The sequence below is a fragment of the Maylandia zebra genome, linkage group LG7 (assembly GCF_041146795.1).
Source record: "Maylandia zebra isolate NMK-2024a linkage group LG7, Mzebra_GT3a, whole genome shotgun sequence".
Classification (NCBI taxonomy): domain Eukaryota; kingdom Metazoa; phylum Chordata; class Actinopteri; order Cichliformes; family Cichlidae; genus Maylandia; species Maylandia zebra.
This window is the reverse complement of record NC_135173.1, coordinates 32360633-32381618: the sequence shown is the minus strand read 5'-3', so window position 1 is coordinate 32381618 and position 20986 is coordinate 32360633. Positions and strand designations below refer to the sequence as shown.

The 20986-nt window shown below is 41.8% G+C and overlaps 1 protein-coding gene across 2 annotated transcripts in view; it reads right to left on the bottom strand.

Annotated features, from left to right (window-relative positions):
• mbd2 (methyl-CpG binding domain protein 2) overlaps positions 1-20986 on the bottom strand; it is a 29680-nt gene that overhangs the window by 5673 nt on the left and 3021 nt on the right. Inside the window, exons 2-6 of one of the 2 annotated variants that reach the window (XM_004561920.4) lie at positions 16068-16227; positions 13195-13335; positions 11260-11350; positions 10995-11172; positions 2660-2788 (exon numbers count right to left, since the gene is read on the bottom strand). In XM_004561920.4, the coding sequence (XP_004561977.1) occupies positions 2671-2788; positions 10995-11172; positions 11260-11350; positions 13195-13335; positions 16068-16227 (688 nt within the window). In that variant the 3' untranslated portion in view covers positions 2660-2670. The remainder of the gene's footprint in view (positions 1-2659; positions 2789-10994; positions 11173-11259; positions 11351-13194; positions 13336-16067; positions 16228-20986) is intronic. The other variant, XM_004561921.6, reaches the window with a different exon arrangement.

Genomic DNA, 20986 nt, shown 5'->3' with positions numbered 1-20986 from the left:
AGCAAACAATGTGAGAATTCGACAAAGATTTAAAAGGGTTGTTTCAACAGCTCCGAAGCAGAAACACACACATACACACAAAGAGAGAGAGAGAAGCTGCCCACTGCCCCCTCTCTCTGGTCCAGCTATAAAAACCCATTAGTAATCACTCCTCGACTCTCAGTGGCTCTTTTCGCCCAAACGACTTCCATCCAGCCAATCTGCATAAATCTGCATTAATGGACAATTTTCCCTCCACAGAAAACAAATGTGCTTTAAAAAAAGCCTCCTTATCTGTCAGCTTTTAGAGGAAGCATCAGCACACACACTCACACAAAGACACACACACATATACGTAACTGCAGCCTCTATTAACAACAGATAAAACCCAACAGACATATCATGACACGCTTACAAAAGCAATATAACACGAGTGCCGGACAGAAGAGCGCCATGATGCTGATGCTTCAGCTGCTGAATCCTCCCACAGACCGTACGGGAAACATGCATACGGCCACGGGAACTCCACTCCAGCTTTACGCCCTTCGCCATGTTGGTTTGTTTTCTGGAGCCAGAGGAGCCGTTAGAAGGTCAAGTGCTACATTAATGGAAGATGCTAGGAACCTTTGGTTAGTAAGGTGACATTTACAGTTTAGACACATGGACTGCAGTACTGGACTTTTCTAGAGGTGCAGGTGAAAACATGGTGTCAGGTTGGACTTTAGCCGGTCTTTAACCTGCAGCTCCCTCGCAGAAACGTGTGATGTTGGACTGCACCAGTGCAATAATAATCCAGTTAAGAACAGTCTGCAGGGATCGTGGATGGTTTAAAACATGAATGTAGATGCCCTGTCATCACCCACTGGCCTCTGAAGTATGGCTCTGAAGCCACGAGTTGAGCGTTTTCACTGTCACCACATTTGTGCTTTAAAACTAATATAAACGAATATAACGGATGAGTTGTAAAAAAAAAAAAAGGTAAATGGCCTGTATTTATATAGCGCTTTACTAGTCCCTAAGGACCCCAAAGCGCTTTACATATCCAGTCATCCACCCATTCACACACACATTCACACACTGGTTGTGGTCATATCCTCCTCATGTGTTTATGACCCAGAACGACTGAGTCCATAAACTCACCAGGAAAGTGTTTAGAGGTCAAATGCGAGATCAGATATACTCAAAGCATAATCTTGAGATAAACAGCATAAAGCAAGACTGTCTGTATTTTGAATATGTTTTACAAGGCCAGCAGGCACCAACAGTTCAAACATGTTCATTAGTCCAAACTAACTGAGGTGACACCTGCCTCCAACACCAGCAACCAACAGTCAATCAAAGCGGAAACATCCCAAACTTTAAGTAGTGGTTCAGGTGGGAGAGAGGGCCATCGACCAATCGGAAGGTTGATGGAATGATTCCCGCTCATGCAGTCCTTGTGTTGAAGCATCCTTGGTATCAGTAAGATACTGATGCCGAGGGCTCAAACTGAGTAGAAAGGCACTGTATAAGTACCGGTCCATTTGATGTACAGAGCAGAAATATGACACAGAGACTCAAACAGGCTGTAACCATTGACACCTCACATCTGTAGCCAGCCTCAAGTGGACATGAAGGAACTGCAGGTTAATTTTTATGCTCCAGAGGTTGCACCCCACATGATCAACTCGTTTAACTCATTTGCTCTTTAGCACCACCCTCAGGACAAACTGCACTTGAGTTTTACCGACTGACTCAAGAAATCACACCAACGTTTAACCAGCCAGGTCTGTTCTCCTCGAGTTTTCTTTGTGGGTAAAACCCCTTCGAGGTCTGAAACTCTGCAGCAAAAACCTTTTCATTCTGAAAACAGCCTCTGGTCTGCTGCGCCGTCCCGTTGCCACGGCGACCTTGACCTGGATAAGCAGCCGGAAAATGGGCGAGATGATGGATGGCTGTGTGAACTTCTGAAAGTAAATGTTTTTTAATCTGGATTTGTTTACGGGCTCCGCAGAGTGAAACATAGGCAATAACCAAACAAACTGTAATACAACACACACATTAGCCACCGAAACACACACACACGCACACAACCCCACGGCCCATCAATCACACACACAGACACACTGCTGCGCTGCTACATAGCTGAGTTTCAATCAGACGCTGAGAATCTCATCAGCATTCACAACAAGTCTCACCAAACACACACACACACACACACACACACACACACACATAAGGTTCTGCATCATTCAAGACATTTAAAGGTTATATATTATTCTATTTATTCCTTGTTCCTGTTTGATTCATGTTGTTTGCTTTGTTTGCTTTTTGATCCTAGGGGTTTGTTTGCCAGGCAGATCATGTGACTTTTATTTGCCTATCTTGCATCACAGAGTGAGATAACTTTAAAAAGTCTCTAACACTTCTTCACGTGGCCACCAGAGGTTATTAAAACTTAACTACACACTGTAACAAGCTGCTGACAGCAGTGACCTGTGACACTGCTTAAAAATCACTCCACAGAAACTTTATTTCCTGTCTTTCACAGATATTTCACCTCCGGCTCTCCTATTCTGGAAAGCACGTTGAGTTACCATGACTACCGGTTAACGTCATCTGTCCAGTCCTATCGGCAGCTCATGTGCACATTGGAGACGACGTCTTTAACCCGTTCATACTCATTTCCCCCACATCTCACCTGTCTTGTCTTCAGGCCTTCTTCCCCTCGAGCAGCTCTCGGGTGTTTTCGGCGGCCCGCGCCAAACTGTCAGCCATCAGTGCCTTCTCCAGACTCCTCCTGGCCTGGTACACTTTCATTTCCTGCTCCCTGCACGCACGCGCGCACACACACACACACACACACACACACACACACACGTCTTTTTCTATTAAGATGTCTTTACTATTACTCGTAGTCCACAGTCTGCTGGTTTCTCCTGACAGTTTTAATTTCATATAAAGACCATTTTTATAAAATACAAACCTTAAGCAACTTTATTAATCAGAGCAAATGTATCAAAGCCTGCAGACTAATCCTGCACCTCAAGCACTAAATCTTAATACAACGATGATGAACAGAAAACATAAATCATAGAAAGTGACACCTACATTAAAAATGAATAAAATTAGAGTACACAGTTCTGATTTTGTGTGTCCAGTCCTACTGGCTGATTGGATGCATGTATCAGCCTACAAGAATTGGTCGCGTCCATCACAGTGTTTTTGTTTTTGTTTTGTTTTTTCATTTTTTTTGCTATTTCAATAGTTTCATCTTAACCTTGTATTTTGTGTCATGACTGGATATTACAGATGCACATAGCTTTTGGGTATGGAAACTCGAATTATTTTGCCTCAAATATGCATCCTTTTTATCAGCCAGCAGGGGGCGACTCACAGAGCTGCAGCTGTGTAGAAAATGGCTACAGGTTCACTTGATTTATGAGTACTGCAAGCACTTTCCTGCTGAGTTTATGGCCTCAGTCGCTAGGTCAAGTCTTACTGGACATGACACCAAGTTCATTTTGTAAATTGTGGTCCCTGGTGTGGTGTGCTCACATTAAACACGAAGCAGTTACACTCAAAGTCTATGCAGAAAACTGTAGGACTTCTAGTGAAAAACTGAAAGTAAGTCTGTTCCAGTTGTCGGATATTTAAAAGATGCAACGTGCTTCTAAGTTTATGTGCTTGGTTATGCATTATTCATACTGAATAAAATGCTTTATCCACTTTCTACATTTTGATCACTCTGGTTCAAAAACAAGAATTATCCAGGACACTTATCCAGAATACTCACTGGTTGTTGTGTTATTATCCAATGATCTTCACTGAAGAAGACAAACTGAGGACATATTTATCACTTTTATATAAAAATACTGTTGTAATTAAATGTATTTGTGCATGTAAACACCAGACTGTAAAACCCATTCTGATGTAATCAAAATGAAGACATTATGTCGCACATGGTCACGGTGATGAATTTCTGGCTGTCCACATACTTTTGCAGATGAATTCTACTCTTGATTGAGCCATTAATCAGACTGAGTTTAAAATTCAAAGTTACTTTAAAGCAAACGTGTAAGCTTTTCTCTCTGTGCTGAACCATCCTTTACAGAACACAGACTCAGCCTCATGTGTACATCTGAGACTGAATCTGGATCAAGAAAGAAAACACAGTCAAGTCAATCGAAAGATGCTTTTCATGGGATAAATAAGACTCTTAATTAAAAACGGAGATAAAAAAAAAAATAGAAATTGTGTCAAACAGCGGGAGAAAGATATGAATAAGCTACCCAAAATGAAAACGTGAGATTTCAAAAACAGAGCTGTGTTGGCCTGATGTGCCACAGGAGGAAGAGGTGGTGGAAAGATGAGGAAGAGGAGGGAGAGGAAAGGAATGAGAGCAATTTAAGATGACAAGCACATTCAACTGGAGAGAGAGAGAGAGAGAGAGAGAGAGAGAGAGAGAGAGAGAGGGAGAGGGAGAAGGAAAGAGAGAAAGAGGAGGTAAGAGGGAGAGAATGGGAAATTAATGGAGGGGAGAGATAAGGAAAGGAATACGAGGAGGAGGGATGGAGGAAAACAGAGGAGGAGGAGGGGTGGAAATGGGATGAAAGATGAAGGTGGGAAAACAAAGGAAGAGGGGGATGAAACATGGGAAGGATGACGGCGATAAAGTAAGGAAGAATGAAACAGTAAAGAAAGGAGAAGTGGATGGAAGAAAAACATCAAGAAATATAAGAAAGGATTACAAGGGGAAAAGGAAAGGAGCACAGAAAAAATAAATGAAAACAAAATAAGATTAGGAAGGAATGAATGGAAAAGAACGAAGGGAAAGGGAGTAAAAGAGGTGAGAAGAAAATAGGAAGAAAAAGGGGGAGGAGAGAAGATGGGAGGGAAGGATCTCGTGAGGTATTCGAGTGATTCTGCTGTAATGGCTTTGGCCAGCTGTTCTCCCCAGTGTTTTCCACTGGACACACACACACACACACACATACACACACACACACATATATATATATATATATATATATATATATATATATATATATATATATATATATATATATATATATATATATATACAGCCAGATGTGTGTCCCCACAGTGCCTCCTGCTGTCAGCATGTATTAATTGCATTCGTGCTTTATAGGGACCCTGGTCTGGCAACACAGACAGCAGGAGCAACAGGATGATACTGGAGAATCAGCTGCTTCACTTTTCAGATAAATTAGACTATATCAAGCCCACAGGCATTCAAAGCAAATAGGAAGTAGGAGCCCTGATGTCCTTATAAATCAAGAAATCCTGGTGTCCTATCTATGGTTTTGTGTAGGATAAATATGTACTGAGCACTCAGTTAGCATTAGCCAAGAAGCTAACTAGAAAGAAAACACATCCAGAAGAGTGTTTTATATAAACAAAAACACTTTTTTCTCCCATATTACAAAGCTGTGACATCACAACTACATGACTGGTCAGTTGTTGTTGTTGATCTTGGACCAACATTATTATGATGATGAGCAACAAACCCAGCACAGGGATATGGGGCGATCGTGGCTCAAGAGTTGGGAGTTCGCCTTGTAATCGGAAGGTTGCCGGTTCGAGCCAGGCTTGGACAGTCTCGGTTGTTGTGTCCTTGGGCAAGACACTTCACCCGTTGCCTACTGGTGAAGGGCCCGGTGGCGCCAGTGTCCGGCAGCCTCGCCTCTGTCAGTGCGCCCCAGGGTGGCTGTGGCTACAATGTAGCTGCCATCACCTGTGTGTGAATGTGTGTGTGAATGGGTGGATGACTGGATATGTAAAGCGCTTTGGGGTCCTTAGGGACTAGTAAGGCGCTATATAAATACAGGCCATTTACCATTTACCATATCACACCGTTCAGAAATCCAGCTCAGCGCCTCAAAATAGCTGAGTTGACAGACACCTAGCAAACAGCTAGCTGACAGCTACAGCCGCCTGTGTTGCTAACTTATCCAGACTAATGAATTTCTAAACACCACCATGTATATAGTTGTGGGAGTACAAACAAAGCTGTAGAGATCAAACCACTTTTCGTATCAGGCTGTAAGCTTCTACCTACATCTTTGGAGTCAACCTGAAGTGGCCATTAAACAGGCTGTAGCTTTTGGCACGTAGAGGAAGAACCACATACTTCCTGGGAATCATAGTAATAATGGAGGTAATCATGACCTGTAGCTAAAATGCAAATGTCTTCAACCTCCCATATGCAGGTCATTCAGAGCAGATAAGAACAGGCTTTGAACATTTTTGGCTCAAAACTTATTTAGCAGTTTGATATTAAATTGAATCACATGTTTCATGTTAATTTCCCAATGTGGCCTCCCCCACCCCACCCCCCTTCGACTCCCTTCATGCTTCATTTCTCCTCATCTCTCCTTGTCTGTCTCCTATCTCATCACCTTCTCATCCTCCCCTCTCACTACAACTGATTACTCCCCCTACCCAGCATGCATCAGTCATCAACCCTCATCTGTCTCATCCTGGAAGGCGAGAATTTACATTTTTCCATGTCTAACACACAAAACGCAGCTATGCTCATCAAACGCCATAACCGTCTAACAGAGAAAACGCATCACATAATTGTATTCAATCTCACTGGTTAGCTCATACAGTATTAGCCTACTCACCAAGCATTACTGTACTGATACAGTGGATCCAGAAAATATTCTAGAAAAATGATATGCTTTTCAAGCAATCTACAATTAATGAGACATTAAGTGGAAACAGCTGCTTTTCACTTTAATAACTCTTCAGATGTGTCCATAACTGACTGAACACCTGGAGAATCTGCCAAAAACATTGATCAGGCCTATACTGTAGAGAGAGCACACCTGTATCTTCTCAAAGAGCATTAAAAGTAAACTGGGATAAACATCCACTTCACGTTCCAGATAAACAATGTCAAGCCCACGAGCATTTAAAATCATTAAAAAACAATAGAGACTAAATAAATAAATCGGAATCTTTGTTGTCCTGGCTTAAATAAAATTATAAGTACACTAATATTAATACACTGGAGCTTAAACCTGCTTAAACTGGTTTGTGGACATCTCCACCACATGTGCTGAAAGTTGGGATATTTGGACAGGAGATTAGCTGTTAGCTAACACTAGCAGACACAAAGTCACAGACATCTGTTTATTTGTTCAGTATTAGTAATAGACTCGTACAATACTAGAATTTCACTCACCAAAACTGGAGCACAAACTTCTTAGATAGTCTGAAACACGTACTTATAAGACCCACTAATTCCCTTAAAAATGCTTCAAAACATAACAGCACAAACACAGTCGACAGGTCCAGGAAAACAGTCAAAACAGCACATGAACAACTGAAGAACAAGTCTGGTGACCTTGGGAGGCTCGGACAAACCTCAGAACTACCGGAGTGAGATCTGAGGTTGCTCCAGTTCCACTGGAGCTTGAATAGTTATGTCAGGACGAATTGGAAAAAACTGACAAATTCAGGCTTCCAAAGCTTGCCTGAAGAGACACAAAGCTGTAACTACAAAAAAATCCCGTTTTCTCTTTGTTACGCTATCCCTTAAAGTGTGCAAAAAGTAAAGAGGAGTTTCTAAATCTACAAAACCCGCAGAACGTCAACGCCTTATGTCCATCAAAGGACGATGCTTACAAGCTGAATGGACGCAATCTGTTTAAAACTGGTGATGACAACATCTCTTAAGACGAATTTAGCTGCAGATGCAGGAAAGCCCACTTTGAGGCTCCAGTGAGAAAAAGTGACAATCCATTAGGGGTAAAACCAAGAATTAACGAGGTTTAAGTAAGGCTAGCATGAGTCCATGACTGTTGCACATAGACTCTTAGGTTGGAACTCACATGGCGTTAACGTTAGAAGCTTATAGTCTGCATCTTTATCCTACAATAAGGATCTGTAGCTACTGTCATATTTTGAAATATTTTATTCTGAGTGTATTCTGAGCTTTCTGCTGAGCTGTGTGTGATTTGTCACTTCTGTGTGTGATTCAACTGAGGGCACAATTAGCATTTGAAATACTGATAAATGATAAAAGACGGTCTAAAGAGTCATAAATGTCAGTTATGCAGCCACAATAAGCTGCTGGTCATGCTGAGCCGAATGAGAGCGAAGCAGAAAAATCTGACTGCACTAAATAGAGAAAAGAAGAAAAAAACCTTTTTTTAAATTACAGCTTTTCCATTTGTAAGAGGGGAAACATAGTAATAAAAAGAGTGAATCACATAAATCAGCACAAAAGTTACTAGAGAATTTTTAAGAGCACTTGCAGCAATTAAAATTTCTGCAAATATTCACACAAGTACAAAGGTTCAAGGATAACATTTTTTTTTCAAGTTTTAGTAAATAGAAGTGCAGAATAAATCGCCACTAAAAACAGCTTCATCATTCAGGAGGAAAACCTGCTCAAACACACTGAAGGTGAAGATGAATACAACTTCTCTGAGTCACTGAGTGACAAAAACAAGAAAAGCAGGACTCCTGATTCTTAAACGCAATAATAAAGATCACTTATTTTGGACCAGATGAACAGAACAAGGTCACCAATGTCTTCTTGGATGTTAACCGGCTAAAGAAACATCACCTTTACATATAAATGCAGTGAAAGAGTTAAAGGTGAAAGTCTTTCTTTTGAGTCTATTACGAAGACCTTTACTCGGCTCAGCCATTCTCCAATTCATGTTTACCCACTCAGCTATTTTCTGTTGATCTGAGGTCTGAACCGTACACAGCCATCCAATCTAAAATCGTGTTAGACGCGGTGTCCCAGTTACACCTCAGCGCTGCGTTAAATATGCAAACACGTCTCTTTGCCTTGCTTTCACACATCTGACATTTTATTTGGTTGTGAAACCGTCTGATCACTCAAGCGCACAGACTACCCTATCAGCTGACAACTTTTTAAATATGTTTTTTAAAAAAACATGTTTATATCATTTATGTTACTGGGTCATGGTGCACCGACTTGCACAAGCCTCAGGATAGTCAGTGCTTAATGTTTACACCAGCTTTTGTGTCAATGGCCTTTTTGTACTGATGACCACGAGACGATGAATAAAAACTAATTCACGAGGACAAAAACTATGATGTATGAAATAATAACAACGTGAAAATATTCTGGACAGATGACGAGATCCACTCAGAACTAATTAAGTTGTGCAGAAAAGCAGCACGAGTTTGGAAGCGATCCAATCAGAAGTAATCTGCTTGTGCAGGAATGTGAGACGCACCCATTTGATCCACCCGCTGACAAGTTAAGCTAACTGCCAGGATCCCTGTTTCACCCTGAATGTGATAAAAAGGAGACATTTTGCATTTGATGTCAATTAAAGAGATGCTTTGTGAACCATGTGGAGGAACTCGTTGGTACAGCAGTAAAAGAAGGTCTGGATTTAAATCTGCTGGTTGTCTGAGAAGTTCACCAAGCTGCTCAGATGTCCTTTTGCTTTTAAACCAACTTTATACGTAAATGGATGATTTGATTTAACCCCCTCAGATCTAAGTCATCATGGAAAGCATTTATGCTTATACATTGAGGATATGATTTTTATTGTCTCACTGATGAATCCATAAAGTGCAGCAAAAAAATAGGCAGAAATACACAGGAGCAATTGCTGGTACCGAACAGGTTAATCACCGCAGTTGTTCTACTGAAGTGTACGTCAGGTTAGACCGTGGGTTAGGTCACAGGGCTTCAGAGGACTTTGTGGTTACAACGTAGCTGTGGCACAGAATTTCCACTGAAGCATAAATCCTCTGTTTCTCTAACATGTATGTCTTTTTTCTATTGTTCTCCCAACTCACACCAACCAGGAAAGATCATGATTCTCCCTGACACACATCAAAAACTCCTCACTTTTTCCCAAAAAGGTCAGTTTTCCCAACAAAATCTAAGGTTGAGTTCAGATTTGGATGTGAGGATTTACACTTCAGAGGGTTAAAAGCAAATGACTGGCAGGTCAGATTATGCCCAGAAAACAGGGTCCATGGATATTTGCTGCTTCGAGGTTAGTTTATCTGTTGAATTAACTGCGAATTCAGCTTTTCTCCTTTCAATTTTAAACAAATCTCAGCATTGTTTAGTTGTCTGGATGCAATGTCTTTAAGATCTTTTCAACAGGTTGCTCAAGAGATATGCGAAAGGAGCTTGAACATTCGGAGTAGAGACACTGCTCCTAGGTGTTGAAAGGAGCCAACACAGATGGTTCAGGCAGCTGATCACAATGCCTCCTAGATATCTGCCTTTGGAGGTTTTCTGGGCATACCCAGATGAGAGTAGAGCCCCCCCCAGGGACAGAACCTGAACTTGCTGGAAAGGGTTTAAATATCTAATCTGGCCGGGGAGCACCTCATCTCCCCAAATGGGAACTGAAAAGCTCTGCTGGAGAAGCATGTCTGGAATATTCTTCTGAAAGCCGACATAAGAAAAGTGGAGGAAAATAAACGGACGATACAAGAAGCATGCCAAATTTACTATTTGTTAAAAGGTCTGGCTTGCAGTATTTCCACCGAAGCACAGACAGCTACCACTGCATTACTTTGATACTGAAGAAAACTTTTAAACAAGCCCCGGAGCTCTTAACATGTTTGTGTATGTTTGTTTGCAGTGGACTTCAAAGATAATGATCTCCTTGGAAAGTGTAAGTCACACTGTGTATCATGTCTTTGTACTCTGATTAGTTGTGACTCACAAGAAGCACTAATTACAACTAAAAATGCAGCAACAGGACACTCAAAGCTTTAAAGTACCATAATTGCCTTCTTAAGCTGTGTGTATCTGTGTGTGTGTGTTGATTGTATCTTTCACCTCTCAATATGAAAATCCCTGTTCCAAATTAATCTTTAGAGCTGGGTTCACAGAGAGCTGGCACAAACATTAGCATTTTAGCACGGCTTCAAGTGCTCATGTCCGAGGGAGAAGCATGCACTTCTCCCTCTTTGGTTACAATCAGCCGAATGCCTTGTAGTGACTGAGAGCTGAGGGGGGACAAAGACTGTTTGAGGACTGTGGGTCTTACCGGATGTGCTCGTCGGTGACGGTGAAGGCCTTGCAGAGCGGCTGGGACGTGTTGAGCCAGATTGCCGGATTCTTCTCAGCCGCTACAGACGTCTGTCCCGTAATCGGAGCTGAGCTCATGTGCAGAGCGCTGGCGATGGCCGACAGCAGGGTGTCGTCACTCGCATCTGGACCGACACCTGTCCAATGAGAGAACGAGATCAAGAGATGTGTCAGAGGTCAAGACAGGCTGAAGGACTGGATTCAAGCTGTTGTTGGAGACCTACTCTGCAATCCTTTGGGCAGGTCCATGGTACGCAGGACCTGCTCTGTGACGTCTGATGACCGCAGACCTTTCAACCTCTTCTCCCAAAACAGCTGCAGACAGACAGACAGACAGCTGTTTATCTGATCATCTCACTGGTTTTTGATTAGTTTTGCTTGTTCATTTTCAAGACATTTTCAAATATAATACTTTAAACTCTTAATGTCCATCAGGCCTCATGAAATTGTTCAGGGTAAGGGTTAGAATCAGAAATTCCTGTTTGAAATGCTCAAATGGAAATCTTAGATGAACTACAAAGCAAAGGTAAATCTTTAAAAGATCTTCTAGATTCTCTATATTTGACTCAGCATGCAGCTGAAATCCAACCTAACCCTAAAGGCCATCGCACGCTGGGCGGGTTGTGAAAAAGTGGCGCTGAGTTCATTCAATTATCAAGAGAATTTCCTGGTTTGATCCAGGAGTCGAAGCTGCATGACAGCATATTTTTGGATGTCAGTGGGATCGTTTGAGCTGTTGTTGGCAGAGTTGGGATCATATCTGATGAGGCAGAGAAATCGGTTCAGTAAGCTGACTGACCCAGAGCAGAATCTAACTGTGTGGCAGAGGTAAAATAGTATTATTTACTATTTACATATCACTGTATATTCAGTGCTGCTGCATATTTTGAGCTACAAGCACAAATGCAAAGATCTGAGTGGCCAGATCAGTTTATTCAAATAACAAATTTAAGAAAATCTGCACACCTGAGTCAATGACAAGTGCATAGAAGGAAAGAAATCTGAGAAATATAGCCTAAACTCCACAGACCATCCTGCTTACCAGATCTGTTTATTCACATCTAAAAACTCAAGCCAGCCCAAAAGCATTAATGCTGCACATTCATTCAGAGACTAAGTATATTGAGCTTGGAAAGAAAAGCGTCTGGACTTCTTTAAGTTACTTGAAGACATTTCACCTCTCATCCGAGAAGCTTCTTTAGTTCTAAGGTCAAATTGTGGAAAGTCCCCGATTTAAGCCGTATGGGAGTGTCCCCCTAGAGGGTCATGAACCCCCTGTTGATCCTCTATCTAATCACATTTGTTAAGGTGTGAAAGCGGGTGTGGGTCACATTCAGCCGATGTTTCGGGTGAACTCACTGTGAAACCTGGCCCCACCCTATCATGTGATTTCCTGAGGTCAGATGGCCCAGGATGTGAGTGGGCGTTAAGGCGCCTGGAAATGGATCTCAAAACTGGATTATAGATGGCAGACAGTTGGTGTCGTAAACCACCACCTCTGTTCAAAGATGGTCGTTCACAGTGGACATAGATGGCTTCTTTCACTCCTCTTTCAAACCATCACTCACACATTAATGTTAGCCTCATGGTTTAATGTTTTAAACAGGGCTGGATGTAGATGGGTCAGCAGGGACCTGGAGGATGTTAACAGGATAATGGAACCAGGTTCCTTTCCTGCTGCTCTGCTTTAACTGGACAGAGTTAAAAGACAACAGTACTGTTGTTAAAAACTTTTATAGTGAAGAGTTCCAACAAGGAAAAAATTCGATACTGAGGGGTAAGTTGGACTCTAGCTCTAAAGATGTTGCAGGCAGTCTGATGGATGCTAACCTCTTACTGTTCAGTGGCAGAAAAAGAGCTCATTTTCATCTAGTCTGTGAACCCAAATGAATGTCTTAGAATAGAAGAACTGTGGGGCTTAAATGCATATTTTATCACCTTTCATTAACAGTATCATTCTACCCAACATATTTCTCTCCCTCCAATCATCATTCAGTCCTCCGTGTGCTGCTTTTCCCATGATGCTTCAGCACCCTCTAGTGGTTCCAGCTGTCATTACACTCTTCTCCTCCTCACAGCCGTCTCTTATGTAAGAGCCTGACCTCGCCCTCCTGAATTACCTGTATGTGTATTTGTGTGTGTGTGTTTCAGCGTCTCACCTGTTTGGGCTGCTCGATCGCTCGCTGCAGGTCTGTCTTCACCTTGTTTCCGGGGTGACTCGTAACCTTGGTAACGGGCTGTTTAAAGATGGAGGCCGTCTGTCTGATGGGCAGAGCTGTGTTCAGGTCTGGTTTCCCTCCCTGCATAAGACAGACACGAATCTGAATGTTGGTGTTTGGTTTCTTTTGCTCCCTGACTTCCCTCCCACCTTCTTGTCCTTCCTCCCTTTTATCCTTCTTTTACTTTAGCTTTCTCCTGTTCTTTTCTTCCTTACAGGTCACATTTACCTTCCTATACATGAGGCAGAAATATTAAACCTGTGGTTGTTTCTGTGAGTGTTTGATGTAAGCTTAAAGGGTTAACTCTAAGCTGAGACAACAACAGGAAGTGCGTGTTTGTGTGTCTCTGTGCCCATAAGTAATGAAGTGTGAAGAGCAGCAGTACAGGGTTGCGAACCGTGTCCATACAGCACACACACAAACACATACATGCTGAAATTAACACTGAGGATGTGTAGATTATCCGTTTAGCAAGTAAATCTTGCTATGGCTCGCCTCTCTCCGCAGGCGCTATTTTTTTCACCCTAATCCACCTCTGATTGGTCCACACTTTATCCACTTAAACAACCATACACAGTCTATGTTTGATTACAGTCAGTGATCACAGTAAATGTTGAATGGATTGATACTTATAAAGCACTTTTTACTCTAACTGAGCACAATGTGTTTTTGCCCAGACACATTTAAAATACATTTCACACCTTCAATCTACAGTCTCTACAGAGGCCGATCTGGAGGATTTATCTAGTCTGAAGCTGTTTCATACATGCACTGCAGCTCTGAACTCTTCTAGCCAAAACCAGACATTCACCGCCAGCGAGTAGGCGTCATCTCCCAGTCATTTCCAGCAGTAGTCATTTCCAGCAGTTAGAAAACTGACTATTTCCTGCTGTGCTTCATGTATGAAAGGACAACTGTGGGAAAAAATCCCACCCTAATTCTCCTTAACTTCTCCACAGTTTACATGTGAACTTACCAGGTCTGTAGTCAAGACCACCTAAGTGGTTCCCCTATTTGTGTGCCGCAGAGAAAAGGCAAAGAGAGCAGATCTAACACCCACAATTTAAAACGCAGATGGCCATGGCACATTTTAGATCATAACACTGACAAGATCAACGAGACAAGAAATAAATGAGACAAACAACCGACACCAGTCAGAGCCAAAATGATGATGCAGATTGGTCTTGAAGAAGAGAAGTCATCCAGAGCAAAACAAATCAAAAGCAGCATGTCGATTCTGGGCGAAAACACCCTGAAGGTGGAGACAAGCTCGGGCCGGGCCCAGCGCAAACTACCATTCAGATTATCCTGAACTAGGACGAGTGTTAATTAAGACACCAGAGTGGAAGTAGACAAGTCGACTTTGAATACATATCTCCTTTTTGTGTTTTCAAAGTATTAGAAGAAAATCAACTTTAAAAAGATCCACTGAGGGAGTCCGATGTTTCCTCAAAGCTCTAGAATCCCTGTAGCCCATAAATTCATTAGGATTCATAATTTATGTGTTTGCTTGTAACGTTTGTCTGTTTATGGACTTTTGAAGAAGCCATTACTAGGTTTTGTGCTTTCATCTAAAGCCACCAACATGCTCCCAGTTGTCTTCATTGTTATCATTATGTTGTTATTTATGGGGCTAAAAACCAAGTTTTAACCTCTTATAACATCTAACAACTCCTTTTATTTGGAATTTTCACCCATTTGACATATCCAGATGGAAATCTGTGAGTCCAAACTGCATGTGAGACAGCTGATTGGTTGATTTATGATGTCATTTCACTCTGTTTGGGTTTCCCTCCTCTTGATTTTCTTCTTTTATTTTTACATCATGGTTTAAGAAGCGTCCGTTTAACTGTACCCCACTTACTTCGTCCTTAACTACTGACTAACTATTTTAACTAATCATCCACTTCTCCCACTTTCACAATGCCCAAACAAATCTCAGGCAAGATAAGGAGAAGGCTCAAAGACAGTAATTTATGAATAAAGGGGTTATGACCAGCTTTTTCAGTGTGAACATTAGGCTTGTTCTACATTTCCAGAACTAAAAATCCTTACCTGACTTTAAATTTAGCCCTCCCAGGGTTAAGATCTGAGTCTAAATATCCATGAGATGGAGGTAAAAAAAGACTTAAAATACGCAAAAGGGAAAAATAAAGTGACAACAGTGAGCAAACCAAGGAAGCTCAAGGCTGTAAAACCGAGGAGGGCAAAATACATCCGGGTCAATATACCCAGGCTGTCCCTGATAACAGGACTGCTGGGATTACACTTCCATGTGGACGTGCACACAGTCAGCTTTTGAGTCGACATGGATAATTTGGAGCGTAAATGAAGCCTATGAGGTCTAAGACATCATCCAAGTACCCCACCGGTGTATATTTCAGAAAGGATGCAGGCCCTATTCTCCCCCAATACATAGAAATCATGTATTTGAGCATGTGGAGAAACAGGTCTGAGCTTAACCAGGAATCTGATGTTTGTTATGCACATGTGACCAGGTTACTTCCTCTGTTTGAGGAAGTAACCTGGTCACATGTGCATAAAATCACCCTGCTATCAAACAGAATATCATCTCAATCCGCTCTCACTCTCTCTGACTCTCCAATAACATGAGGTTCAGCTGCTGGGTTTTTATCTATGCAAATAAGTCTGTGTGACTCAGGTATATTCACACGATGGATAAACAAGCACAAAGTTCTTGTTACCCTGTGACCTTTCGACCTGTTGCCGGAAGAGTTTTGTTAATCTGATAATCTGTTAAAGCACAATACACACACAGTCACTCCCACACAGGTGTGATCCATCTGGGTTACCTTGGCCATGCTCAGCGGGTCATGTCGGAATCTCTGTTTGTTTTTCTGCAGTTTTCCGGGCATCATCTTGCCCGTGCGAAAGTCAAAGCATGCCAGATCCACTGTATTTCCAAGGTAACGGGACAGCTGGGGCTTACTCCGGAACTTCTTTCCTGAAGGACTGGAGGATAAAATGGAAAGGACGCTATCATTAAAAAGTCATACTTATAACATCATAAAGAGAACCTATACTACATTACCAATGATGAGTGCCTAACATGGCCTGGGGTCAGTGTGTGTACAGGTAATCCCTGTGAGCTGGAAGCTAAGACTTATTCCTTATTCCACTCTTCGCTCAGTATTATGTCAAATAGAGGGGATATACGTAATATAGTCATCTCAGAAAGTGAGTACAAACTCCCCTCCCACCTGCGGAGTATTTATTTATTGTTTGTTTGTTTGTTTGTAAGGTAGAGTCAATGAGAGGAAAGCTGAATTAAAGGGATAAAAAAAAATTCAGACAGAACATGAACTGAGAGGCTGTAAACATCTTGATGCATATCCAGGTAAGTAAATCTCCAAAAGGCTGATTCTGTTCATCTGGACGTAGCGTTTTCAGTGGGAGAAACATTTCATCACTCATCCAAGTGACTTCTTCAGTCATTATGCAAATGTACTGTTTATAAGATTGGGGAAACCTGCAGTCAGCTGAGACTGAAGAGGTCACTTGGATGAGTGGTTAAATGTTTCTCCCACTGAAAACGCTACGTCCAGATGAACAGAATCAACTTTTGGAGATGAGAGGCTGTACCATAAATATGGATTATTATGAGCTGTAAATCATGCAAAGCGATGTTTGTAGCTGAGTGAAAAACCCTGTTCCTTTGGTTATAATCCCATTTCCAAACAATCTGAAGTCCTTCATTCTACCGTGAGAAAGCTTATTCACAAGTGGAAAACATTCAAGACAGTCGCCAGTATTGAGTGGACATCCCAGCAAATTCACCTGAAAGTCAAACTGAAAGTGCAAAAAAAAACCCAAGAGCTACATCTCAGACTCCGCAGGCCTCAGTCAGCATGTTAAATGTTAAAGTTCATAACAGCACAATCAGAAAAAAAGAGAACGAGTAGGACTTGTTTGGGATGGGTTGCCAGGGGAGAAGGCTCTTCTCTCTAAAAGAACACAGCAGCACAGTTAAGCTTTGCAAAGCTGCATCTGAACAAACCACCAGACGAGACCAAAGGGGAGCTGGTTGGCCATAGCGCACAACACCATATTTGGAGAAAAGCAAACACAGCATATCAGTACAAACACCTCAGACCAACTGTCAGCACAGCGGCGGAGTGCTGAGGATTTGGGCACCTTACAGTCACTGAGTGGACCATGAACTCCTCTCTATACAAAGGGAATCTAGAGTCAAATGTGTCCATCTATCCTGCGGCTACAGCTTGGCCCCAAACTGGGTCATGCAACAGGCAATGATCCCTAGAACAGCAGCTAATCTATAACTGAATCACTAAAAAGAAAGAAATAGAGGTGCTGCAATGGTCCAGGGAGAATCCTGAACTCAACCTGACTTACATGCTTTAATAGAGGACTTTAAGAGAGCCGTGCATCAATGAATGCCAGCAAACCTCATATACGCATGTGAGTGTGTCCTCAGGGTAATCAAAGGTGTAGAGGTCCAGTGTGTAACAGCACAGACCCATTCATTTAGGTGTCACACAGTGGAAATTTGTATTTGTCTTTTATAATTAATTTATAATAATGTTTTGATTTTAGTGTTTATTTGTGAGTGTAGTTTTTATTTGCATGATTTCATTCTAATGTTTGTATTGCATGTTTTAGTGGTTTTCTAATAACAACAATAATAATAATACATTTTATTTATAAAGACCCTGTCAAGACACCCAAGGGCACTTAACTATAGAATAGAACACATAATAGGACAATGACAAAATGAAGAACAATAAAAACAAAAGCACAGGATAAAATGAACAAACAGTGGGTTGGTATGAATATGCAGCTTTGAACTGATGGGTTTTGAGTTGAGATTTAAACTGGAGGAGAGAACCAATGTTTCTTATATCTGGGGGTAGAGTTCCATAGCCTGGGAGCAGAGCAGCTAAAAGCTCTGCTTCCCATGGTGCTGAGGCGGAAAGGAGGCACAGCAAGCTGGATAGAAAAAGAGGATCGAAGTGAGCAGCCAGAAGAGGTAGTGCTTAACAGATTAGAAATGTGAGGAGCAAGATTATGGCCTTGAAGGTGAGCAGAACAAGTTTGTTTTTATCTGGAATTTCACTGGGAGCCAGTGAAACATTGGGGAAACATTGTTTAATCCACTGTGGACTGGCTGGCCATGGGATAAAAGTGGTGGCATCGAGCGACAGACTCCAGTGCACAGTGTAAGCTGGGCTGGGACGTGACGAACCCAGTGGAGGGAAGAGACAGGGACAGGAGGCGTCTCCTCGTCTGCCTAGGAATAAACCTTTTCTGATTATACCTGTACCATCTCGTACCCTGGGTTTCTGGTGCACCAGCTTTAGTGTCTACATAGGCAGCAGCAACAGAAGCAAGAGTTAGTTTTACTCTTCTTCCAGCATTTCACCGAGTGTCTCTAGTGTTAGTCAGGATAATATTATACGGTCTATAACTGAAAGACTCTGTGTTTCCTTATGGCCTGAAATTATTCCGTGTGGGTGTGGAGGGTAAAAAAAGGGTCCTGATAAACATGAGTTTGTGAAACCGGTAGAGGCCTCAGCAGGGCGTTGCTGCTCTTCCAGTAAACTGACCTGTTGTGACTGGTTTTCTTACTGGAAGTGATGAGTCACTTCAAACCAAACTGAAAGTGAGCCTTCAGGATGTGACGGAGCTCAGACGTCTCTGAGCTGCTACAGTGACAGGCCCAAGCTGTGCAGATCAACAGGAAGTAAAGAACAGCCACCGGCTCTGCGGCAAGGCTACGATGCCGCAGAGCTGCACCAGGAGCAACTTCCTCTGCGATCTGACGCAGAATGCTGAGCAAAAAGGAAAAACGTAACAAGCAGCGCTCCAAACTCAACTTTAATCTGCTCTGGAGAAGAGCTGAGGCAGGAGTATTTCTGAGGCAGAGAGACACAGACGCTGAGGTTTTCCTGCCTGAATGCACATTACTGGATAAGAGAAGCGCGGGGGGCAAGAAAAGTGCAGAAACAGTGAAATAGAAGTGACCCTGCATCTCACTCTCAACTGATTTTATTTTTCATAATTTACTACAACACAGAGATGTTGTGATTAGGGTGCATGGACATGTCCTCCTTCATATGTCAATCACATGCATTTGCAAAATGATGCCTGATTTGTGTGTTTTGTGACCATATGATTCCAGCTAACATGACCTTTAGCTGTGTTCAAAATCATTCTAAAGATCCAAAAATTCTCAAAGGATATCACTAGAATTTAAAGAAACTGCCACCAAATATTCATAACATCAATACATATGCTGGTATTGATATTGGATCAATATTAGCCCAATACGGTCGATACTTGCTTTCTATCCTCTATGTTCCGTATGCAGCAAATAAAGTATTTTATTTAGGAAATGAATATGTAGTATGAAAAATGTCTGACCTTTTCTTATCGACTGTTACATCTTTATTATTTATAGCCTACAGCACATTAAAACAACTGAAGGTGACCCAAAGTGCTTTAGAGACAGACACTTTTATATCCCAGATGTCCAAAAAACATAGTTTGAAAACAAACGAAAAGCTAAAAAGTGTGTTCTGTTTTGTTTTAGTAACTGATTCCGGTGGAAAGTCAGAATAACAGTGATTTAGTGATCAGATACCTTTTATAGCTTAAAAGTAACACTATCAGTATTGGTATTGGCAAGAACAGCCCTGTGTTTACTTGACAATACAGTAAATACAGCGACAGTAAAATTTGCAGTGTCATAGAGCACTGCTAGTAGTAGTAGCAGTAGTAAAAAGCATGATAGAAATACTTTATGCAACACATTTTTGGTAACTCTTTTATGTCCCACTCATTTATGTGTTGTGCTAAAAGAGATATAAACTCAAGCTGAACTGTGGCTGAACTGTACTTTGATGCAATACAAACTTGTACCACAACATGGTGCAATGAGTCATCCATCCATTCTCTTCTGCTTGGTCAATTTGGGATTGCTGGAGAAGCTGGAGCCTATCTCAGTGGGCCTAAGGCGAGAGGCAGGTCACACCCCGGACAGGTCGCCAGTCTGTCGCACGGCACAAGGATTCGTTTTAACTTCTAATTAACCAGGTAAAAGAGTGCACTCTTGCGTCATGGGAAAAAAGCCAGGCCTCTTGAGGTCTGGCCCCTGGTGGTGAAATATTTACATTTGAATAATTACAGAAAATACCTTTAATGTACGCCCTCTTCAAAATAAATCTACACTAATCAGAGCGAACGAAAAACTAACAACGAAACGAAAACAAAATGTAATATACTGAAATTACAAATTAGGAAAAAAAACTGAAGCCTAAGTGACAGGGGAAATGCAGAGATTTGTGCTCTGTAAGATAACACAGAGCCATTGCCTTTAAATGTATGTGATCCTACTCACCACTAAAGACCCATTTTGAGCCAGGAAAACCCGAGATCACCTACTGATTTCTTCTAAAGCCCCACTTCACCAGCCTCATTCATTTACATTCAAGTCCTCTGATTTTTCAGATCCACTGGTAAAGATCGCTTACATGTCCCAAGGTCACACCTCAAACAAAACGGTGACAGAGCTTTGGCAGGCACTGCTCCATGTTTGTGGAATCAGTTATTACCTGCTGTAAAAGGTGACCTCCATCTCTGCTTTGAAGTCAGGTCAGAATCCACCTTTACTCCCAGACCTCCCCAGCTCACTGCTGGGTGCTGGTGCTTGATAATTCTGTATTCTGTGTCCATTTTTACTTTTTCATGTAAT